At 45.4% G+C, this 24,908-nt stretch overlaps 1 protein-coding gene across 1 annotated transcript in view; it reads right to left on the reverse strand.

Moving 5' to 3' along the window:
- LOC135813545 (uncharacterized) overlaps window positions 1–24,908 on the reverse strand; it is a 52,188-nt gene that overhangs the window by 16,358 nt on the left and 10,922 nt on the right. The window contains exons 5-10 of the mRNA XM_065326637.1: window positions 19,362–19,655; window positions 17,527–17,609; window positions 13,549–13,642; window positions 8,459–8,527; window positions 2,095–2,358; window positions 1,156–1,323 (exon numbers count right to left, since the gene is read on the reverse strand). Of these exons, the coding sequence (XP_065182709.1) occupies window positions 1,156–1,323; window positions 2,095–2,358; window positions 8,459–8,527; window positions 13,549–13,642; window positions 17,527–17,609; window positions 19,362–19,655 (972 nt within the window). The remainder of the gene's footprint in view (window positions 1–1,155; window positions 1,324–2,094; window positions 2,359–8,458; window positions 8,528–13,548; window positions 13,643–17,526; window positions 17,610–19,361; window positions 19,656–24,908) is intronic.

The raw sequence follows: 24,908 nt of genomic DNA on the forward strand, positions 1-24,908 counted from the left end.
TTTTCATCACGCCAGCCTGCGCTGAATCACAGGGTTTTGCAGCTAGCTTAGCTGCAAAGTCCATCACCATCGTCCGGACGAGAGTTTTCTTCTCATCGCTAGCTCAGGTCGTCAGATCAGGAGAAATGGTACTTCTTGAGGTGGGTACGAAGATTGCTCGTCGTCACTCTGTTGCGTGATAGAACCTTTTTGAAATTGAGAAAAGGACTTCGTGTTTCTCGACCACTTTATCAAATTCCGCTCCAACTCCGGACCGCGATGAAAGGCTCGAAAGTTTTGACATCATTGCAACGAGTGAACGTTTGCTTTCAGGAGCAGATGTCACAAGCGACTCGACTCCTTTCACTACGAGTACAAATCAATCTCAAACGGACACACAGAAATATTTCAGGAAAATTTGTTCCGACGCGACAACTCCTTCAACTTGCTTCAAGTGATCAGCAAGGCAGACGCAGTGGATCAGCGTGATCTCCCAACCTCCGCGGCTCCTTCGTGATCTAGTCACAAGCGATCTTTATGCTTGCTTGCTGTGTTCGTTTATCAATCTTGCGAGTTCGTTCGTTCGTTTTCAAATTTTTCAAACGAATATTCAAACTTTCGTTCGTTCATTTCACCCCTACGTACTATTAGCAGCATGACTGCTCAGATGGGCAAGTGTCACCCCTATGACAAGGGGACCAGAAAACGGGAGTTGGATTCCAACAAGTATTGCGAATGTCTGGATAGGTCTTGCTGCCAGCTGAAACAGCATTAATTTTAGCGGTTAACACTGTGGGCAGCTGAGAGGCATGCGCGCACTGCATGCAATACGAATCGAAATCGCTTCAACCACTTTCGATGTGGTGCGGACCTTGTGTTTCGTGATGCTTGAACATTGCCATTGATAAAGCCGGAAAATGCGAAAAAAAATTCAAAACGAAGATCCAACGTAGGAAAGTCCTTTACCACGGAAATTGGTAGAAAGATTTACGTAGGAAGTTGCCCTTGCTCCCGGCTCTTACGACATGTGGATTATTATACGTATTTATTAAGAGGAAAACGTCCCCACTTTCTCCTTCTAGCTCTCTTTCTCTTTATAACTTTATCTTTCCACCTTCTTGCTATCTTTCTCTATTTCTCCCTCTCCACTGCAATTCAACACACAAACTAACTTACATTCACATTTGGGCATTGCACTAAAAGTGCCGTCTGCTTGACAGATTGCTCGAGTCTCGCTTGGTGGTGCTGTGCCCTTACTGCATGTGTAGACCAGTGCTTCACCATACATGATGTATGTGTTGTTCGTAGTGCCGTTAGCAATATCCGGCACAGTGCAATTGTATACTGGAGAAGTAAACACATCGACACAGAATCATTATAAAAACAGTTTAATTAACACACACACACACACACTGTCACACAGTGTATGAGTGTGCGTGTGTGTGTGTGTGTGTGTGTGGGTGTGTGTGTGGGTGTGTGTGTGGGTGTACATGTGCGATGGGGGGGGGGGTATGCGACCTCCTCCCCCCCCCCCCCCCTCACACACCTCAGACCTCAGACATGCCCATCGCGGAAGCAATGATAGCGAACAGCTATGTTAGACATAGCAACTTGTGCTGGGATTACACCATTCAACAGCTTGCAAGGCTGATGAATTGACCGCCACTATTTTTAGCCTGGTATCCACCACACAGCTGTTTGAAGTGACTTTTTCTGGTCAGTGAATCCCTATTTTTCGTTTTTCCATTTTTTTCCTACACACACCACACCACATACTCCGGCATACACTGGCTGTTGGTAACCACCCAGGAGAATGTAAGAAAAGTCAGGAAGAGTCCGAGAAAGAGAAGAAAGACGTGTGCGACCATAATCGTCGGGAATTGAACCCGCAACCCCTCGATTGGAAATCGACTGCACATACCACTCACACACACACGCACACACACACACACACACACACACACACACACACACACACGCATCCCCCTTCACACACACTCGTATCCCCCTACACACACGCATACCCCCCCCACGACACACACAGACACAAACACACACACACACAGAGAAAATATCCCAAGAGTTTGAGAAAGAGAGAGAGGTTGGAGAACTCACCAATATATGGATTTCTGGTAGACACAATTGACTGATTGGTGATATAAGGAGGAAACCAAGGACTGATATCAACAGTGCTAGAGTTGATCCGGGATCTGAAATGGATTCCTTTTTGTCCAAGGTTCATCACAATCAGGATCGGTCTTTGATCTACAACCGTAAAGTTGGGTGTCTTATACCAAAGATTCCGCGCGTAGTCAAACACGTGAACATCTATTTTAGTCAGGTCCAGAAATAGTGGTAAAACATTGTGTTGCATCACATCTATGACAGAAGAGAGGGAAAGCGGAGCACATACACGCACAACAACAAAATTGAGAAGTAAAACCATCCCAAGATTCCAAGTGCAAAGTATAATTGTATAATTTATTTAAACAAACCGCGAGGAGACAATAATAATAATTTTGATAACCGCAATCAACGAGAGAGCTTGGAAGCTCAGGGCCCTGCGCTATGCTTTGTTGCCTAGCTCATCGCGCATGTTGTTAGAACTGATGGAAATGCTTTTTTCCTTTGATTAGCTACATCATTGTATTGCAAAAACGTTTCAATGAGATACTGAAGTACAAGTAACGTCTTCTGCATAGCTATGGGACCGGCGCTGACTCTGCCGATCACGGGCGTTCTGGAGTCGACGGGATGTCTGTCCTGACGTTTTCTGGGACCGGCGCTGACTCTGCCGATCACGGGCGTTCTTCTTCTTCTTATTATTATTATACTGACGGCAACTAACATCCATTCTGATCGCATTTACTCGTCTCCCTACCTCGTATTTCTTTCCAGAAAATCTCCCCATACAGCAGGGAGTCGTTTACATAATATGACTCCCTGCTATACATCTACATGACGTTATAATTATTATGCTATCGGCCTACACGCGATTCCCGGGCTGGTCGACAGGCGGCCCAGCCAGCCTGCTAGTGGGATCTCGGCCTCGCACACAAATCCACACAAAATTTAATGGTACTGCACTGAATGCATTCCCCCCATACACTTCGCATATATACTCATTCTCTTGATGGTACCGTACTCTTGATGGTACGGGACAGGTACGGGATAGCGCCAGGCATGTCGATGGCACAAACAAACAAAAATATTGTGGCCAGCTGTCTTTGCTGGTACGGTACAGTACGGGACAGATACGGGATAGCGCCAGGCGTGACACAAACAAACAAACACACAAACAAACACCAAATTAAAGCTGTGTGGACCCTGGCTAGCGCCAGACGTTACTGAAGTAACGTCTTCTGCATAGCTACGGGAATAAAATCAGCTGAACCGACATTTTAACCGCAATCAATAAAATCAGCTGAACCGACATTTGTGTACTTTATTCATGCAATGAAAAAACAGTGGAGACGATGTGCAATAAAACGATGAAAATATGAAGAAATGGTGTAGTGAAAAAATATGGATTCAAACAAGTTTTCGTACAAAACTCATCAGGAATCGTCGTTGTACTAAAGGACACTGAAACAAAATTGAACTATTATAGAAAGTCTAAGTTAGAGAAATAACACTAAGAACAACAGTAGTGAAATTTACAAGTGTGAATTTTAACAATCAAAGCGAGAGCAATAACGAATGCGTGTGCTAACAATAAACTTTCAAATGGAAAAATGAACAAACAAGAGAAAGAAAGAAGGAAGGACAAAGTGATAACACATAACAGCAGTACATTTCACCTGGGCCATTAATGGCCAAGCTTGGCCGCACCAAACACGACACGTTACTTGAACAATTTCAACCCAATTATACTATCTTTCTGTACACACAAATTAGGCTTATACAGACGCTGATAGAGAGCTTCCAACACTTTAAACTGTAGTCCATAACCATGACGACCACGGCACAATACAGTGAACGAAGAGTCGGAATACGAATTGCAACAATCAGGACTAGCTAGCAGATGATTGTACACTGAAGCTGTGGAACATTGCGAGGTAATTAGGGGGCCAATGGATGTATCTAAAGAGGGTGACCAGTGAAAGAAACTGGCGTCTAAAAAGTGAAGGGATTGAATATGGCATAGCTTATTTTGATTTTCTTTAGTTTCAAATTTATTTATCAAAGGCTGTGTTACTAGATTTTAAAATGGATCTACACACTCTAGCTTGAAGTACATCAAGGCTAGCTAGGTGCTCAGCACTTAATCTATAAGTCCACACTGGAATGGTGTATTCAGTTTCAGGGCGAACTTACCTCTTATAGAGGAGGGTGATATTATAGTGATGTAAATGACGGCCCATATAGCAGAGTAGGTTTACTCTTTGCTGGAACTTTCTGAAAACGGTTGCAAAATGACTATGAAACTTTAGGTCGGGGGTTTAGCTCTACACCAAGGTGAACTACAGAACGGTGAGGTGACGAATAGATAGGAATATTGTCCATACGGGTTGGTGATGGTGTTGGGAGTTGGTAGTTGCAGAGGGAAGAAGTCTTTTCCGGAGAGAACTCACCATGAACGCTCCTGGCCCATCGCTGGCAACTGTTGAGCTCCTGCTGGTTGTTACACCAATTCTCATTGTGGGATAATGCCCGATGATGAGCATACAGAAGAGTCACATCGTCTGCACACAGAAAGTGGCTACTATGGTGGAGACTATCAGGGAGGGTGTAAATATACAGTAGAAAGAGTGGAGGGGGGCAAGGTGCGATCCATGCGGAACTCCGCTGGTGACGGAATGAGTCGCGGAGATCGTCTGCTATATCTTCACTTGTAGCTTTCTGCGGTTTAAAAATCTCTGGGACCATTTAACTGTGGAGTGATCCATGCATCTTTCTAGACATTTGATGAGTGTTGGGTGATGGACCTTATCAAAGGCTTTCCGGAAATCTAGGAAAACACAGTCAAACTTTCCACCGGTGTCTGAGATATCAGCAATCCGGTGACTCAGGGTACGAGCTGGTCGGTTGTCGACCTTGTGAGGGATATATGCAAATTGACTCGCCACAATCAATTGATGTTGATTGATATACTCGTTGAGGCTAGACGCCGAGCGAAACTCGAAGAGGCGACGAATCAGGTGCAAGAGCGATATAGGTTGATAGTTAGTAGGCGATGCCGTACTGCCTTTGCCTTTGTACAAGGGGCTGACCGTAGCCAGCTTCCATTCAGTCGGAAAGGTGGATGCTGATAAGCTTTTGTTGAACATAAAAGACAGTGATTCACACAACAGATGCACCATACTTCGTAGAACTGGGGTTAGATAGTTAGCTGACTGAGTAGACTTTCGAGAGAACGGATGAGTCAGATCATAGTGGACCTGTCCTGGACTAAACCTGTGGAAGTGAAACAAGTTGGAGTTGCTTGCGTTGTTTAAGTAGCGACATTCATTTCTTCTCAATGAGCCCATAGACACAAGCGCTCGCTGGAAGAGAACTGAGTCACAAAGTCTAACATTTTATCGACCAATTCATTTTCGTTTTTTGAAGAAACGTTATGGCGAACCAGTTTGAGAAGTCTGTGAAAAGATGCGCATACAAATGGGTGGCAAGGTAACCATCGTTAAACTTTCTGCACGTTATCATGCCAAAATTACAAAAAAACGTTAAACTTTTTGGTCGTTAAACTTTCCGGAAATACAGTAGTTGCAGGGTCGAGCGGGTGATTTGCACAGAGGTGATTTCAGCAAGAATCAAGGCTCCTGGTGCAATGGTGGGATGTCGATGATATTCATGAACACACTTGCTATCTGTCGGCGAGGAGTGTCAGCAAGAGTACATAATCCCCAGAGTGTGCCACGCCTGATCAAGCTCTGCATAGGGTCATGGTCGAGTGTAGTCGGATCTTCTGATGTCAAGCATACACTTCACACCAGCGTAAGACCAGTCTCGAGGCAGGGTACCGACGTTTTTGATTGGAGACTCCCGGGTTTCCCTCAGATGTATACGGTTTTATGACGCAAAAATCCGATTACGCTCGACCAAGACCGTATGGGGGTTCTTGAGTTATGAATGTAGTATGCACATATGCGTATGCGAAAAGGGGAAATGCAGACAATCAGAATCAACACGTGGCTTTTAGCCGTAGTTCGCATGCCCTGATCCCAAACCGCGGGAATCTCCAAGTTTCAACCACCTCTGAAGCTTGTAGAGCTCGTAGACCTGTGGAGAGCCTCCTAAAAGTGGGACAGGATATAAGAACAGCTCTCGAACCTTCCCGAGAGTCTCCAACTTTTCCGAGAGGATTTAAGAACGCACCCTTGGCCTGAGGGGGTGATTATATGTGCAGCTCCAGCCTGGGCTGGTCGACAGGCGGGCCAGCCTGCCTGCACCGGGATGTCGGGGTTGTACACAAATCCACACAAAACCTGTGGTGCGTTTACATGGCAAGCGGGCTGGCCCGGCGAGGCGGGATCCCGCCTCTAGGCACCCGGGATCCCGGCTAGGCGGGCCAGAAAAAGCACATAATTATAATTAGACAAGCCCGGGCCAGAGTTGTGTTATCAAGGTGTCGACACTGCGTTCATACTACAAAATAGGTACTTTTACCTTTTGAAGGAAGTTATAAAGAGGATTCCCGATATTGTCTTGAAAATCTATGAAGCTATTTGTACAGCAACAAGAAGGACGTGCAGTGAGCACTGTTTATTTGTCGACATGCATGATTTACATTCAAATGGAAGGGGAACTACTTTCAAAATACTTTGATATGGACAGTTAAAAATGTGAAAAACAGGAAAAAGAAACGAGGTGATACGATACACCAAGCATGTGCCACAGCGCGAAAAGAAATCAGCAGAAGAATACATTGTGTGAGAAAAAAGAGTTTAGGTTTATAACCTGAGTATGGTTTGCAGCCCTGCGTTTCAGCCCGGGGCAGCACACTACAGTCGTAGAGTGTTCGTTGCATACTCACAACGAGCTGATGTGTACTCAGCGCATAAACTGACTGCGGGCTGGCGACCAGCCCGGCCTTGCACATGTAAACACCCTCGACGGGCTGGCCCGCTCGCTCCAGCCCGTGCTGGAGTTGCACGTATTTAGGTGGTGAAATGTGCTATGGTTAGTATGCACGTTGTACAGATGTACGAAGTTCTGTACTAGGGTCGTAGGTGTGTACATACCCGGTTGGGTGTTCATTGTGTGCTATCAAGAGTACATAACCCCCCAGAGTGTGCAACTCCACTATGGGTGCTGTCCCGACAGAATTTCAAGTTGACGTCATTTTGATGATGCAATGCGCACTGTACACGGATTATCAGACGAATCCGGAACCTGTGGTTGACCGAAGCCGATCGATCCTGTACAAATTATTGCAAAGAAAAACGTGTGATGCGTTGACACCCGTACACATGTTGTAAATCACTGCTGCAAGGAGCATTGCGTCATAAATAATGACGTCAACTTGAAATTCTGTCGGGACAACAGGGTATGTGGGAGTTGCACACTCTGGGGGGTTATGTACTCTTGGTGCTATACATGCGCGTTTGACCCATTTAGACTCATAATCCATGGCAAACAATCGCTTTTCAAGCTTCTCCACTTTGAAGAGACCTGATGACTAGATAGATATTTGTGGAGAAGAAGTCCTGCTCATTCATCGGCGAACCGAGTCTACGAGAGTCTAACGTTATGAGAGTCTGCGAGGTTCCACGAGATTCTACAGGATTTCGTGCATCTGTACAACATGCAGAAGGTTTAACAAAAATGGTTCTTCACTTGTTTGAGGGAAAGACACAAACGGGAAAAGATGGTTCAATTCTTTTTTAATTGCCCGCAAGCTCCAACACAGCCACTTACATATTCAGGAAACTTCACTTCTCAACTCCAAAAACGGTTTCTGCAATTAAAATTAAAATTAGGATAAATAATACGCCAAATTTTTGGGCCTGGCCCATCATCAGGGCAATGCAAAGAGAAAGTTTATTTATTTCGCTCAGGCCCTACGCTATGCTTTATTTTGCTCATCATGCATATTATTCTAACAGATGGAAACATTTGCAATACAATGATGTAGCCGATCAGTTCGTTGTGGTTTAGTCGGGCATTGTAGCCGTCATGAATCATGATCGACGTAAAACACTATAGCCAATCAATAGAAAAAACATTTTCATCAGTTCTAATAACATGCATGGTGAGCTAGGCAAATAAGCATAGCGTAGGGCCCTGAGCTTCCAAGCTCCCTCGTACCTGTTCTGATGTTTTGTACGGACCAGTCAGCCGTGTACATCAATGAGCAGATTCAGTGCTAGCACCAGGGAGTCGTAAATATACGACTCTCTGGTGCTAGGTAACACTGGCTGTAGTACGGCGGAGCCAGCGACTCTTTGAACACATGTACATGTATGACATTTACATGTCCAGGGTGCGAGTGGAAGGAGCCTGTTCATGTCCCTTCTGCCTATTTATACTGACTTACATCGGCAACTTTTTCCGGTTCCTCCGAGCAAACATGTTTTTCCTTGGGTACAGTTTAAATCACAAGGACCTTGAAAAACAAACGCATCAACACAAGAAAAAAACAATCAAAGTAAGATCAAGAATATGAAGAATTCGTTGTGACTAGTTCTAAGTAGCTACGCTGTCCCCCGGGCATCGAGCACTCTTTCGACCAACCTGCAACCTTTTCTGGTTCCCACTTATTAAGGCGGCAGATTACCCAAATTATTTTCCTAAAACCGAATTTGTAAATTCTTATCGAGTGCTACATCATTTGAAAGAGCATGAATAGCTGCACAATCTCTGAAAATTTGTCTCGATGTGACCAGCCGTCCAAGAGTTATGGCCGAAAATGTGCCCTTGCAAGGAAAAGTTTTTTTGTTGCACGCTGTCATTTTTTGGCAGCACTGTATTTGAATCTGGGCAGACTGTAAGCAACTTGTCGTATCAAGGGAAACGCGAAAGTGTGCAGAATTTTGCTCCAAGTCCAAAAATCACGAATTTCAGCCGTGCAGCAGAACTTTTGCCAGCACCCTCGTGACGTTGCAGATATGTGGCTTGATTACTGTAGTTGACGTTGATTTAGTGACTTAAACTTTGGCAAGTTTGAGTCGTGTCTAGAAGTCAGGTAGGATTCAGTACTAGGCAGTAGTGGAATGTGAGTGGTTGTCTTTGCCGATTTTTGAGGGTATCCAGAGGTCCCAGCCCTGGATGTTTTACCAAAGGTACGCCCTCGTAGCACCTGCTAAACCTAAAAAAGTCAAAAAATGACTTCGGTCTGTGGGAGACTGTGAGAGAACGCCCACTCGTTCCGTTGTGACAGATTCCAGGGCCACGTTGAGGGCCCTATCCCACCACCCATTGCTGCTTCTGGACTTTTTTAGGTTTAATTCCCACGCACGGACACAATGGGTAAGAAAACGTGAAAAAAATTGTAAATGCATTTGTTGGCTCCTGGGTGGCTCGCACACCGTGGCACTATGCCGGAATTTTGAGTTTTTCCGGCCTGAAAAGCCTGTCAGTGAGGCGCAAGAACTTTTAACCCATGTCCAGACGGCCAACATAGTGGTAGGAGTGTGTGGTGAAAATTTCACTCGAATCCATTCAGAGACACCAACGTTACGGTCAATTGAATTCTCTGTCCACCCTGCACTCACTCGTTGCACACACATCCGCCCACTCACTGATAAGTGTACACCACTATTGAACACGTCAACATTGCCAGTGGGGGCCACCACAGCGCAAAAAAAGGTCCGCGCGAAGACAAAAGAGGCCGACCCTGCACACGTCATCTCCTTTTATCTCACACCGTGCTCCCTGGAAAGAAAACACTACTGTCTTAACATTCTACTCTCCATGCTAGAGTATAGAGTAGACACACACGCGTGCAGGACGCGACACACCAAAAGACAAGATAGATCTAGAAAAAAATCTAAAAAGATTCAAAATATCACCCAATGTGCGAAAATTATTCACCCAGTGCCATGGCAACAAAATGGCTGCCAAAGGTATTCGAAGCATGTGGCCAAGTTAGGTTTGGCCAGGGAGTCGTAAAATACCTGGTATTTTACGACTCCCTGGTTTTGGCATCATGCAGGCTCTTTCCTTTTTACACACTGGGCCTGGGCCTAGTGACCTAGTCCCTATATATGGCCTAGGGCCTATGCTTTCCTTAATAGTTCAGTTGGTTCCACTTTTCACTTCCTTTCTCAAGCTTGGAGGTTCGTTTGCATGCAAACCTTCATGGCGAGTGATGCCCCGTCACTTTTGGAAGCGGTTGGTGGTAGTAGTAGTAGTAGTAGTAGTGAGGATTCCGACAGTGAGGATTCCGGTAGCGAACATGAGACTACTGCTGCGCTCTCAATTTTGGATCGTCTTCGCCCCCTACTCCATCTGATTTGAGCAGAAAGAGGAAAATCCAACTGAACTCTGGCTCCAAAACAAGAGGTGTTTATAAGCCGCCAACTCCCGGAAAAGCACCAGAGTCGTTGGCCGGCTGTACGAGTTCAGCAATTTCCCAAGGAGGAATTGTGTGTAAAGAGCGGCAAGCTGTTCTGTGAAACATGCCGACATTAGGTTCTCCAGAAGCACATCAAGTCTTCCAAGCACGAACTCGGAAAGAAGGCAAGCAGTGAGCGGAGTGCGAAGCGTGCTCAAACATTGATCGATGGTCACGCCTACAGACGACGAAGACGAAGTCAAAAGGCTCCACCCTTTCTGATGAGGTTCTGGTGTTTAGAGTCGATTGCCTGAAAACCTTTACGAGTGATGGTGTTCCTCTGAATCAGATTGAGCACTTCTGGCCTCTTCTCGAGCAACATGGCCTACGTTTGACTGGAAGCCAACACCTCAGTGACCTCATCCCAATGATCCGAGATAAGGAAGTGGCTGAGGTGAAGGCCTTCTTGATGGACAGGAACCACAAGCATATCTCCATTGTGTTCGATGGGACCACGCATGTTTACGAGGCAATGGCCATTATTGCGCGGTGTATTGGAGCTGACTTTACGATACACCAGCGTTTGATGATCTCACTGAAGCTTGCTGCGGAGACTATGACGGGAGAACAGATTGCTCATCGACTTCTCCATACCCTCGCAGTAACATTTCAGATCAACTCGCCTCATCTTGTCACCAATATGCGTGATAGGGCTTCTGTAAATGACGTAGCAGTGAGGACAATCAAGTAGCAGTGAGGACAATCAAGCAGTGAGGACAATCAAGCCGCTGTATCCCCAGGTGATGGACGTTGGCTGCTTTAGCCACACCTTGGACAACGTGGGTCGTGCAATCGGAGGTGATACCCTGAAAGGCTTCGTAATGGATTGGATCACCCTATTCTCCCATAGCCCTAAAAGCCGTATACAATGGAAAGCACAGACAGGCGTTAGCATGTGCTCCTACAGCCAAACCCGCTGGTGGAGCAAGTGGGAGGTAATGCAGCAGATGCATAACCTCTTTGGGGATGTGATGAAGTTCATCAGTGATGTGGAAGACAACAGTGTGACGAAGAGGCATCTGAAGCAGTCCATCGCAGATCTTGAAGCGAGGGCCAGGATTCAAATTCAGCTTGCTGTCACTGTCGAGTTTGGCGAGCCGTTTGTACAAGCTACATACAGGCTTGAAGGCGATGCGGCGCTGTGCTTGAAGGCATATGAGGAAGTGAGTACCTTGACGCTGTTTACCAACACAGACCCTCTTCAACTGCCCTCTACAGCTGCTGTTGCGCGCGTCCTGGCTAACGGCAATGTAGCTCATTACCAAGCATGGATGGAGGTGGGGTATGAATGTGTTCGCCCAGCTGTTTGCTACTTCAACGCTAGATTTGGAAATGGTGGTGCTCTCTTTCCTGTCGTCCAGGCATTCCGCGCTGCTCGGCTCTTCCACCCAGGCAAAGTGAATGAGATGCAACCAGATATGGAGGATGTTGAGGCGCTGGTTGCATTCCCCTTCATTTCCCAGGCGGAGGTCGAAGCAATGACAGCAGATTTGCCAGGCTATCTAGCTGCATGCGAGGATACACATGCTGGAATTTATCCTCTTCTTTGGTGGCGAGGCCATACTGATATCGAAAGCTGGTGCAATGCACTGCGCAAAGTGCTACTAGTTCAACCCAGTTCAGCTGCCGCAGAGCGAGTCTTCAGCCTGCTGCAAAACTCCTTCATTGATAGGCAAGAGCGAGCATTGGAGGACTACATCGAGGCGGCGATTATGTTGCAGTACAATCACTAGGTCCTGGATGGAGAAGCCTAGAGAAAGTGGATTGTGTGGACAGAGCAATGCAGTCGTGGTACATGCACATTTTGTTTTACAGCTTGTCTTTCCTCCTCAGATACAGTACAGGTATGCACTGGACATGTATTTGCTCCAATTCCGCGGCTTCAATGTCCTCTTTTTTCTTTTTTTCTATGCCCTCCTCTTCTTCTTCTTTCTCTTTAGCGATCGATAAAACCATGTGTGATAATGCTGATGTTTAGCCTTCAGTCCTGTCTTCCCAGCCTACTTCAAAATAGCTTGTATTGTTTACATGTGCATGTACGAGAGTATCCACCTGCTGATCTCGTAATATTGTGTGATCATACTGTATTGAAATCGATAAAACCGTGTGTGATAATGTTGATGTTTAGAGCCTTCAGTCCTGTCTTCCCAGCCTGCTTCAAAATAGCTTGTATTGTTTGCATGTGCATATACGAGAGTATCCACCTGCTGATCTCGTAATATTGTGTGATCATATTAAATTTTAATACTGTATGGTAATAGCAAAGTTTAAGAATTCTTCAATCAACTACATCAACCATCGATATTCCCACTAATCATGAATCATGATCGCCTTTCAGTGTGACATGAACTGTTGCTTGCTTTCATAACATGCCTGTTCTTAGCTGCTCTGAGGCCTTGTCTTTTTCTTCTCATGTCACTACATGTAGTATGAGCGATTTGGAACTCCAATGGAAATACGGGTTGGACTTTCTTTCGTATTTCAAGAGTGTCAGGTGCTGGTACACACCGGCAAGTCTTGCCAGCACTAGAAAAATACCTTTGGCTTTACAGTTGTAGCTTTAAATACACAACTCTTGCAAAACGTGTAGTTTTTGAAGAAAATCTGGCAAAAATCAGGAAAGATGCATTTTTATACCTGGGATTCATTTTTACCCCAAAGATGCAAATATTGTGCAAAACATAATGTGGAAAACCCTACTCACCATCCGAGTTACAATAATCATGATAATAATAACTGTGAAAAGAAGAAGGACAAAATGTTACGAGTTCTAACGAACTGTCCACCAACGTAACTAGATCTTATACAGTCAGCGAGTGCGACAAAATGGCACAAAACTGATAAGGAGTGCTGAGACATTCGACAACCTGACACCTATCTCCAACACTTCTCCAAGGCGCAAACCAACAACCTTCCAATTTGCTGACTGTATAAGATCTGGTTATGTTGGTGGACAGTAAGTCATAACTTGTAACATGTTGTCCTTCTTCTTTTCACAATAATTTTATTGGCTAGCCATCCAAGTTAAATAATAATAACAACAACAAATTGTCTTGTGCAAAAGACCTTACTTTGAATGCCGCATGCTCCACAGCAACCTCTCGTTTCTTGAGAACAGACTAGCTTTTCACATGTTGGATTGTGGGGGCAATAGGCCACTCCGCTCTTTCCGCAATCAGCAAAAAGAGAAGAACAATAAAAGTGCTGTAATGCCTTAATGGCTCATGGCTGAAAAAAGGACAAAATGTGTTTACACGTTACGACTAACTGTCCACCAAACTAACCACATAATATCTCTTAAACTGTCAAATCCTATATATCGGATTTTGGAAAAATTTCCATTAATCCTGATCATGCTTCTGCCCGGGATAAGTTGTTTTCCTAAATTGCATTGTTAGGTGTTAGGGCAGTATCAGTAGGTTCTATTCAGAAGTTTTCAAGAGTGCCAGTATTATCACTTGACTTATAGGGCCGTTTTAGTGAGGACCTGTCAGTTTTTTCTTGGATCCTATATATATATAGGATTTGAGTATTCTGCATTATCCAGAGTGTTGTAATGGATGCAGATGATGATAGAACTGGCAGTGAAAGTAATATAGAATGCCTAGTATGCTGAATAAGTACACAGATACCATGAATAGAAGTTTGTGATTGATCGGGGAGCACTACCACAGTTTGGCATATTTAGTGCTTTTAACCGTACTGCAGCAGAAGCTTCACCCCGAAAATTGGCCGATCTGCTTGAAGGTTGGATTATTCCTACGGATGTATAAGGAAACAGTTCCAAACACCTCATGAAACCATTTCATCAATTTTCATAGGTTCTTTAGCCAAATCCTTTAGCCAGAAACCTAATCCTATAATATCTAGGATTTGCTGGTGACACTTAAAAAATACTTCAGTAAAAGAGATACAGCTAGAGAGTGGTACAACAAGGCACCACACTGGTAGGAAGTACTGAGACACCCAACGGTTACTAGCTCAGTGTGGTTTAGCCTAGCCTAAGCATGCTGCTAGCTATTAGATGTAAATCCAACACAGTCAATGCAATGATACCACCGTAGGAGCACCCCACCATCTCGTCCTTTCGCAGTAGTATTGTGCGGGTGGTGTCCTGCCAGTAAGTCATAATATTATTACACGAACCTATTACACTTATTGCGCGTTCTGCAGTCAATCCGTACTCAATTCACCTTCAGGCGAACACGAGCTCTGGCCAAGTCTGACCTTATCATACTAAGGTTCTCACGCCGTACAAACTTCATTGCACTCTGCCATACGATTTTCCTTTCCTTGGCTGTGAAATCAAGGTGGGGCGCTCACGCGAGACTGGGCGCTCAGGCGGTACTTTACGGTAATTGCTTGTGCATGACTGTGTTACCCTACTTCAACTTCAATGGTATCCTATTGAGTGTTGTACAAACCCAGGCATTATTGTTTCAATGTTTTTGCCAGCAGATTTTTTACTGAAATAGGGAAATAGGGAATTTGGATGGACACACCCATTCCCTTAGTGCTGCACATCCGAACGAGTTGTGTTATTTCGCAGCGTTTCAGCACTTCGCCATCATCAGGTAACTGAACAATGATTGTTCTTATTACCTGATGATGGCCATGTGCCAAAGCATCTTGTAGTAAAGGTCTGGTCAGACTACGGCAAATTGTTCGTCCCTGACGAAAAAAGAAAATCGTTCAAGATTAGAATCGTGACCACGCTGGACAGGGGGGAGAATTATTATCTTTATTCTCACGATGGCCGTAGCCAATCAGAGAGAGGCAGTACTATGTGTTATCAATCAGCGTGGGTGCAATAAACCGGGAGAAACGGTGGCTAGTGGGAACCGTGGTTTGGGTGCTTTATTTAAGTAAAGACGAAGAAGGAAGTATATGCATTGCGAAGGTAGGTAGGCGATAGAGAATGGAAAGCAAAACACATTTCAAGCGTCAAGCGGCAATCTCCACGAACAACATCAAATTCCCTCACCTCAGTCATCGCGAACACCTTCAGTGCAATCTTTGCAACCATCCTTATGAGTTTTGTTGTTGTCCGTGGCCAATTAGTTCCTCGATATCGAGATGAAAAATCAGTGAATATCAGCGTCAATGGCGTGTCAGCGTTAAACTCCTGTCTTGGAGCAGAAAAGCGTCGTCCGTTCTTGCTTCCTTTTCTTTGGAGCGTCTACTCTCGATTTCACCGCTCTGGCATCAGGTTTCCGTGGCATTATAATCAGTGGATTGTTTTGTTTTTGCCTCAGTTTGACCAGGCCCTTAAGGACCTGGTTTGGATGTGCAGTGCTATAGGAAGGGTGTTTCCACACGGATTCCTTATTTCAGAGACGAAGCTGCATGCAGCCTAAGCCCTTCTTCAAATTTCTGACTGGCCACCGTTTCACCTTTCTGTTCCTCCACTACAGTTACCTGAGCAGCGCCAATGGTACAAAACGTCGCCTGTGTCAAACTTATTCGTTTCCATCTCCCATGCGGCCCTATTTGTCTCTGGGTGTGTACATTTCAGGTATAACATGTACTTTGTAGAGTAGAAAAGATGCAACGAGAAAGAAGATGGCATTATAAGATTGCATCCACGCACACCATGACCTGTGTCCAGAGCAAGGAGTGGTGCTTTCGTGAAGGCGTTCCCTGTTGGAAGATTCAAGGAAGTCCTCCTGTTGTCTGGATGGGCAGTCATGAGTAAGTCGAGTTGCAATCCTAGTCTGCAGGAACAATGAGTGCTTCCACCTAAGTTTTAGCAAACAACTCCATAATTGCTTGCATCCACATAGGCGCTTTACCAGCTTCTTCGCTTATTAGTGCATTAACTATGCGTTCTGACCTGCAGTTTTCAGACTGTTTTGATATTATCTGTGCTGCCTATTCTGCAGTTGCATGCGTATAAGCACGTCATTAACCCCGCTTGTTCCTCATTCTTCGTTCCACTTGACCTGAGCGAAGACTAGCCAAGCTTGCCTGGTGAAGTCAAAGCGACAAGGCTGATAACAATAATACATTCTGACCCGCTGATGGGGTGTCGTTTTCGGTTGGAGTTTTTTTCGATGGGAATGTGTGCTAGCCTCCCACATTGGAGCCCCATTTTTACAGTTAATCATGGGCATAGCCATTATGGGTTGCAACCAGCTGAAGCATGTCTTAGAGTGAAATTTTCAAATTTTGTTTTCTCGTGAAAACAGTTTTTGGGACGTAACTAATTACTTGACCTCTTGAAGGCCCCAAAGTAGTCTAAAAGTCCCCCAAATACCGCTTTCAAATTATTGTACTTTGAAATAGAAAATTACAGTTTTCATACAGTCGGACACACAGATACACAAGTGGCTTTTGCGGAGGAGCACAATACAATGGATAAAGTTTTTGAGCAAGTCAACGACATCAGTTCTAAGTCATGGACCAAGCTTTTCCTGGAAAGCACCACGATCCTCTGGGGAAGGGGGGGGGGATGTTGTTGCACTTGCCGCGATGATACTCTTTTGAATCTGACAGTGACAATTTTGATCGTCACCTGTACTCCCGACACTGCGTCATACGGCTCATGAGAGCTGAGCGCAGTGAGCGGTATGTAACGTCGCAAGTTAGTTCGTCATCCAATGTACTCGCCCGCAAGGCTTCTTCACTACTGGGGACGATTCAGCTTGTTGTCAACATCAACATCAGATCCAAGAAAAAATTCGTCGCTCAGCAGACCCGCTGCCACGCCCGCCTTGTTGACAGCCTGACCAAGCCCGGGCCAAGCGATCGTCTGGCCCTACGAGCTGCTCTAGTATCACTGGACACGGATATTGTCAGTGCTTGCTTGACAGCTACTTGAACTACTTGAACTAGACGGCCAAACAAGTGTTTGAAAGAATGTGAGATGATGATCGCCACCGGTTCATGAATGAAGGGGAGCATAAACGGGCTCAACAAAAACATGTTTTCATTACGTCATTTCTCCATTTTTTTTGTTCGCAAACCCAAAGTAATGTTTTAGCTGACCGCGGCCCATATTAAGATTTTATTAAACAGTTCACTGGTAATAAAAATGAATAGTTACTCACCATACATGTGCAACGTGAAAATCCACAGTCATTATTAATAACATTGTTGTCGTAAATATAGCGTCCCATGTAGTTGCACCAATCTGCCGTCCACAGGAAAGGCCACATCAATAATTACAAAGTTGACGTTCACAACAATACACTGACCGTCTGCTTAAATTTTCAAAGTGAATATAAGCGTCAATGGTGCATCAGCGTCAAACCCGGGGCCCTGTTTTGGAGCTGAAAGACGTCATCCGTTCTTGCTTTTTTGGACCGTTAACTCTCGATTCCGCCGCTCTGGTGTCAAGTTTTTAAGGAGATTTGGATTATAATGACAGGTTTATTTCTGAGCAGCGCCAATGGTACAAAACATCGCCTGTGTATAGTTGCATGAAAGGCCACATCAATAATTACAAAGTTGACTTCCACGTAGATTTTCCAAATACGTTTCCCCTCTGATAAGCACCCTAATCAGGTGGTGGTGGTGGTGGCGGCGGGTGCGGTGGCGGTGGTGGTGTTGGTGGTGGTGGTGATGGTGGTTGCGGTGGTGGTGGTGGTGGTGGTGGTGGTGGTGGTGATGTTCATTATCACTGACAGTCACCGAAAGGGTGTCCGGTAGACCGAAATGCCCGAAACTGGATATGTATATTCTTGTTGTTATTCTCGTATCTGTCCCGAAGAGGACTGACGACAAAAGAATTGACTTTGAGCAATTGTATATGCGTGAGCACACATGTGTGTGAGGGTGTGTGTATGTGTGCGTGTGCGTGTATGTATGTGTGAGCATATGTGTGGGTGTCCACACATTCGTACGTGCGTGTGTGCGTGCACAAATACGTATATTTCCGTGCATGCATGTGTGTATGTGTGTATATGTGTGTATGTGTGTGTATGTGTGTGTGTAAGCATGCGTGTGTGCATGCGCGTGGATGTGCATGTGCATGTGTGTGTGTGTGTGTGTGTGTGTATGTTTGCATGTGCGTGTGCATGTGCATGTGCGTGTGTATGGGTGTGTGTTTGTGTGTGTGTGTGTGTGTGTGTGTGTGTGTGTGTGTGTGTGTGTGTGTGCGTGTGTTTGTGTGTGTGTGCGTGTGTGTGTGTGTGTTTGTGTGCCAGCTAGTTTGGTTGGTGGGTACACTTATGCCTGGTTGTGTTCGGTCTGTTGCCAACAGGGTCAGTTGCTTGAAGGTGTACTGTTGTATCTGCTGCATTTGTTGGTTTCAGGGTTCATGTTCTTTCTTTTTGAAGTATACATACCTGTTGACCATGGACTGCTTCTGGCTAGATTAACTCTTGTGTAATCAATGGTGCTAGTGAAGCTTTTATCAGATCCACTCTGATTTAGCTACCCACCCTAGTAGCAAATATTACCTTCACTGGGGGCAGGCCGGGTAACTGCAGTTGGATCCCGGGACGGATACCTTGATGCCGTCAATCCTTTTCCTTTACCTTGTCCTCACCCATTTACTGAGACGTGGTGAGCCCATAAGTGGGATCATTTTCAAATCCACCCAGAGTTTTGGGAATTTCGGAAGGTGTCGGCCGTTGGGTGGTTCAATAGCCAATTGAGTCATCTTTCCAAGATTCCTTTGAGTCTCTCTCCCTTCTCCCGGGGAGACCCATGTGACCAGTTTTGGCAGTGAGCAACAAGGACCAGTAAGTTTGTGTGTGTATGTGTGTGTGTATGTGTGTATATGTGTGTGTGTGCATGTTTGTGTGTATGTGTGTGTGTGTGTGTGTGTGTGTGTGTGTGTGTGTGTGTGTGAGTGTGTGTGTGTGTGTGTATGTGTGTGTGTGTGTGTGTGTGTGTGTGTGTGTGTGTGTGTGTGTGCGTGTGTGTGACCTGTACTTACTGGGAATATAGAATACTGCTTCCATGGAGAAAGCAGCTTGACCAAAGATTCCGTAAGCCGCAGGACTTGACACGCGAACCTTGTAATGGCGACTGGACCTCAAGTTTACAATCCCTTCTATTCGGCTGACTGACGTATTGACCAGCTGGGAATAATTTGCGCCAAATTTGCCGAATTCAACGGTCAGATTGGGAGATCCTGGAACAGCCGGTAATGGTACCATCAAGTGCTGCGGGGTGCGTCTTGCGATGGCATTGGGGAGTGGCGGCGTGGACCAGCGATAGGTGGGAAGGCCTGTTGCATATGGGAAAGGGACAAGAAAATGGGCATGTAGAGATAAGGTGCAACTTTTACATGAACCAAGTAAAAAATGCAATATCAAATTTGGACTTCACAGAGAATTTCAAAGTTTTAGGAAATTAGAGGCAAAGTTTTAGGAAATTAGAGGCCACATGCCACGTACTTTTAGGGTTTTACGTCGGGCCCTAGACGACGGCTACTTTGGCCAACCGGACAACGAAGAAGTTGTGACCAAAGAGAATGATTTTATTTCTTGCGCATGCGTATGTAGAATGACGTAATACTCAGTGAGTCAGGTCGCTACAGTACTCCCCCGCCAGTGGTGAGGTCGGGAGGAGCGAAGCACGATAAACAAGAAACAAGAAAGAGAAGAGAAAGGAAAGCGCAGCATGTACAAGGCGGAAAGGCAAAAATATAATATGATACAATCATATGTAAAGGCGAGAGCGCTGCGTGCGTGAAATTTGTTTGTGACGTGGCAACAAAGGCCGAAACAAAAATCAAAAATGCAGAAAGCGAAAATGAGAGAGATGCATGACAGAGGCGGTTTAACATGTCAGAGGTGTGTTAACGTGACAGAGGTGGAGAGCATGTCAGAGGCAGAAAGAAAGAAAAGAGGAAATGTACGCGTGACAGAGGAGTATTATCATGTCAGAGGCGGCTGCATGTTGCAGGCTTGGCGGGATACCAGCAGGAGCGCTGCACTGGGGCGAGGCGTGCCGACTGAGGCGGGGACAGATGGAGGCGAGCGCAGCTCCATGGGGTCCGGTGCCGGGCGTGTGCCTGCGTGCGTGCACAGTTGGGCTGGTACGGATGGTGGAGGTGGCCAATTTCCAGCTTGAGGCCAGGACGAATACGGACGACTGGACAATGCCGTGGCAGGATAGCGGGGTATCCAGGTGGGCCGGGGAGGGTGGCAGGGGCCACAGCAGCTCCGAGGCGGATCCAGTGACGAGTGGTGGTGAGGCTCAAGTTTTACGTCAACAGCCGGCGATTGACGGGATCCCGAGAGTTGAGGCGAGCAGGAAACTGCGGCGGGCCGAGCTCGGGGATGGCATGCTCAAAACTCCGAAGAGCGCAGCGTCAGGAGTCACCAATTTAGGGTTTTACGTCGGGCCCTAGACGACGGCTACTTTGGCCAACCGGACAACGAAGAAGTTGTGACCAAAGAGAATGATTTTATTTCTTGCGCATGCGTATGTAGAATGACGTAATACTCAGTGAGTCAGGTCGCTACATACTGCTCCTTTCTCTCCGAAACTCAACACTTGCAAGCCAGATATGAAAGAAAGAAAAAATCATCAGTCACAAAACCGGGACTCGAACCAGGGACCTTACTATTCGCGAGCAATGCTCTAACCAACTGAGCTACAGTATGACTCTTATCTACAGTGATGGTAAATCTATCCTTCTTCGATCAATCCATATCTGGCTTGCATCATACTGGCAATTCACACCAATCAAGAGGGCCCTCGGCCATTCGCTTGATATCATGGGGAGCGCATCAAACTATGTCCACTGCGAGCAAATACAAATTGCAATTTCAAATTTGGACTTCACGGAGAATTTCAAAGTTTTAGGAAATTAGAGGCCACATGCCACGTACTGCTCTTTTCTCTCCGAAACTCAACACTTGCAAGCCAGATATGAAAGAAAGAAAAAATCATCAGTCACAACACCGGGACTCGAACCAGGGACCTTACTATTCGCGAGCAATGCTCTAACCAACTGAGCTACAGTATGACTCTTATCCACAGTGATGGTAAATCTATCCTTCTTCGATCAATCCATATCTGGCTTGCATCATACTGGCAACTCACACCAATCAAGAGGGCCCTCGGCCATTCGCTTGCTATCATGGGGAGCGCATCAAACTATGTCCACTGCGAGCAAATACAAATTGCAATTTCAAATTTGGACTTCACGGAGAATTTCAAAGTTTTAGGAAATTAGAGGCCACATGCCACGTACTGCTCTTTTCTCTCCGAAACTCAACACTTGCAAGCCAGATATGAAAGAAAGAAATAATCATTAGTCACACCACCGGGACTCGAACCAGAGACCTTGCTATTCGCGAGCAATGCTCTAACCAACTGAGCTACAGTATGACAGCATATTTCACTCCTTAGCTCCTTAGTGCTATATTGACTGCTTATATTTGACTGCTTATGGGTTGCGCAGTTGAACGGTGCCTAGTGCAGCATGGTCACTGTATGAGTAGGTGATGGTGCAACGGTTGTGCAATCCTAAAACCGGGATTCATGAGGTAATCGTTCGGGAATTTGAAATACCGACTGTTTGTCGTGATAAATCTAATACTGTAAAAGCCATTATTCTAACGAGGCGCATATATACGACGATTTCCCAAAATTGATTAGTTTACTTGTACCAAAGAAAACGGTTCTCACTCATTCTCAACGCTCAATAGGACAGTCTATGTATCGATTTCTGTATAACAGATTTCTCCTCGTTAACTCGTTAGAGTTAGCAGTTCGTTATGGCTTTTACAGTATTGACATCGTACTTGGTCAGTATAGGAAACAAGGGAGCTTGGAAACTCAGGGCCCTACGCTATGCTTTTTTTGCCTAGCTCATCATGCATGTTATTAGAACTGATGGAAATATTTTTTCCATTGATTGTTGTTGTTGTTGTTGTTGTTGTTGTAGAAGTTTATTTAACGTCGCACCACAAACAGGCGATTTCGCCTCCTTTGATACATGTGGGCGACAGAAGGAATGAGAGAGAGAGGGGGGGGGGACAGAAGTACGGAGAGAGGAAGGGTAGAAATAAATAAGCAAATCAACCTTGCTACATCATTGTATTGCAAAAACGTTTCAACCAGTTTGAATATGAGTTAGGCAAAAGTAATTGCAGATTTTATTGAGGATTGTGATTTTCTCCTTCATCCACTGTTGGTTCGCTCCTTCTTTTCCTTTTTATCTCCTTAGAATCGGATTTTGTGGCTTTTTTGTAGAAGTACATTGACCTGTTGAGCCAATGAGGTCAAAGTATATTCCATACAATACGATACAATACAATAATACATTAATTTCCTGGCCTTGATAGTGTGCTTGTGCTTAACTGTTGCTGACGGCCGAATTCATGGTTGCCTATGGAGCACATTATATCACTTTACAGTCTCCTATAACACTCATCCTGTCCGACGGCAAAAGAGGGTGCAGATTTAGTTTTTCAGCACGTTATCAGCAATGACTACTGATCTCTTTCAATCAAATGAACCCCTCGATAGGCACATTGCCTTTGGGTCATTTCATAATAATAATAATAATAACCTTCAGCAACTTGGGTCTTCTATTATACGCATCCTGTCTTTGCTTTTGTAATGCTAAAATAATGCTCGGGATAGCACTCGCTACTGCTCTTCAGAAACTTGGCCTGACTCTCACTCACAATAAAACTGTTGTGATTTTCATTGTTTCCAAGCGGTCGCTGGTTTCTCCCACAATTTCATCCGACTGTTGTATGACATGCTATGCGACATCCTTATACTGTACAACACCGTATTGATGTCGGGCTGTCTGACTGGCTGTCGTTGATGGTACAGAACAAGTACGGGATAGCGCCAGACATGCCGATGACACAAACAAACAAACACGGAATTAAAGCTGTGTAGACCCTGGCTAGCGTCTGACATTACTGAAGTCCCTCCCCAATTTCATTAATTACTGCTTTCTATCTGCATCCGCCATCTTTTCATTGGGCAGATCTGCCCATTTGGTTTGCGAATTAAAATAAACACAACAACAACAACAACAACAACAACAACAACAACAACAACAACAACAACAACAACAACAACAACAACAACAACAACAACAACAGCAACAGCAACAGCAACAGCAACAGCAACAGCAACAGCAACAGCAACAGCAACAGCAACAGCAACAGCAACAGCAACAGCAACAGCAACAGCAACAGCAGCAGCAGCAGCAGCAGCAGCAGCAGCAGCAGCAGCAGCAGCAACAGCAACAGCAACAGCAACAGCAACAGCAACAGCAACAGCAACAGCAACAGCAACAGCAACAGCAACAGCAACAGCAACAGCAACAGCAACAGCAACAGCAACAGCAACAGCAACAGCAACAGCAACAGCAACAGCAACAGCAACAACAACAACAACAACAACAACAACAACAACAACAACAACAACAACAACAACAACAACAACAACAACAACAACAACAACAACAACAACAACAACAACAACAACAACAACAACAACAACAACAACAACAACAACAACAACAACAACAACAACAACAAGTACCCAAGCCTGGTGACCCAACCAACAAATTATAGACCCATCTCTCTCTTGAGCACTACATCAAAAATCCAAGAAAAAAAATGCACATCAACTCCTCTACAAGCACATCACACCCCACCTGCCCAACCAGCAGTCCGGATTCCGTGAGAAAGACGACACTGAGCAGCAGCTCGCCCGTCTCGTCCATACCCTCTCCACTGCGAGAGACGACGGGAAACACGTCAATGCCTGCTTTTTTGATCTAAGCAAGGCCTTCGATCATGTGTGGCATGCAGTCCTTCTAGCAAAACTCTCCCACTATGGTGTCCGGGGCAATGCCCTGGAGTGGTTCCGACGGTACCTGTTGGGGCGTCGGCAAAGGGTCCAGGTGGATGGCGACCTATCGCCTTTCCTCGAGATCCATGCCGGCGTCCCTCAGGGATCTGTTCTTGGGCCGCTTCTACTCCTCGTCTACACCATAGACCTTCCACACGCATGTGAGAATCCCGGCACCACCTGTAGCCAATTTGCAGATGACACCGCTCTGATTTCCATAGCGGGAACTCTTCAAGACTGCACTCGAAACCTACAACAGAGTGTCACAGCAGCTGGAGACTGGCTTCAAAGATGGCACCTGCTGGTTAACACAAAGAAAACAGTCATCTTCCCGTTTTACCACAATAACCGCCCCCCTGAACAGCTACCCCAGATCACCCTCAGGAATAGTCCGCTTACCGTAGCACAAAAACACAAACACCTCGGAATAATCTTTCAGCATGACCTCCGTTGGACGGAGCATGTTGAATACATAGTCAAAAAATCACTCAAGTCTTTCAATATTCTTTTTAGACTAAGGTCTATACTCACCAGTGATTCTTTATCTCACATCTATCAGACATACATACTACCTATATTCTCATATGTGAGCAATGCTCTCACACCGTTGTTCCACACTTCCCTTGACAGGCTAGAACGACTCCAG

Source organism: Sycon ciliatum, chromosome 4 (genome assembly GCF_964019385.1).
Source record: "Sycon ciliatum chromosome 4, ocSycCili1.1, whole genome shotgun sequence".
Lineage (NCBI taxonomy): Eukaryota > Metazoa > Porifera > Calcarea > Leucosolenida > Sycettidae > Sycon > Sycon ciliatum.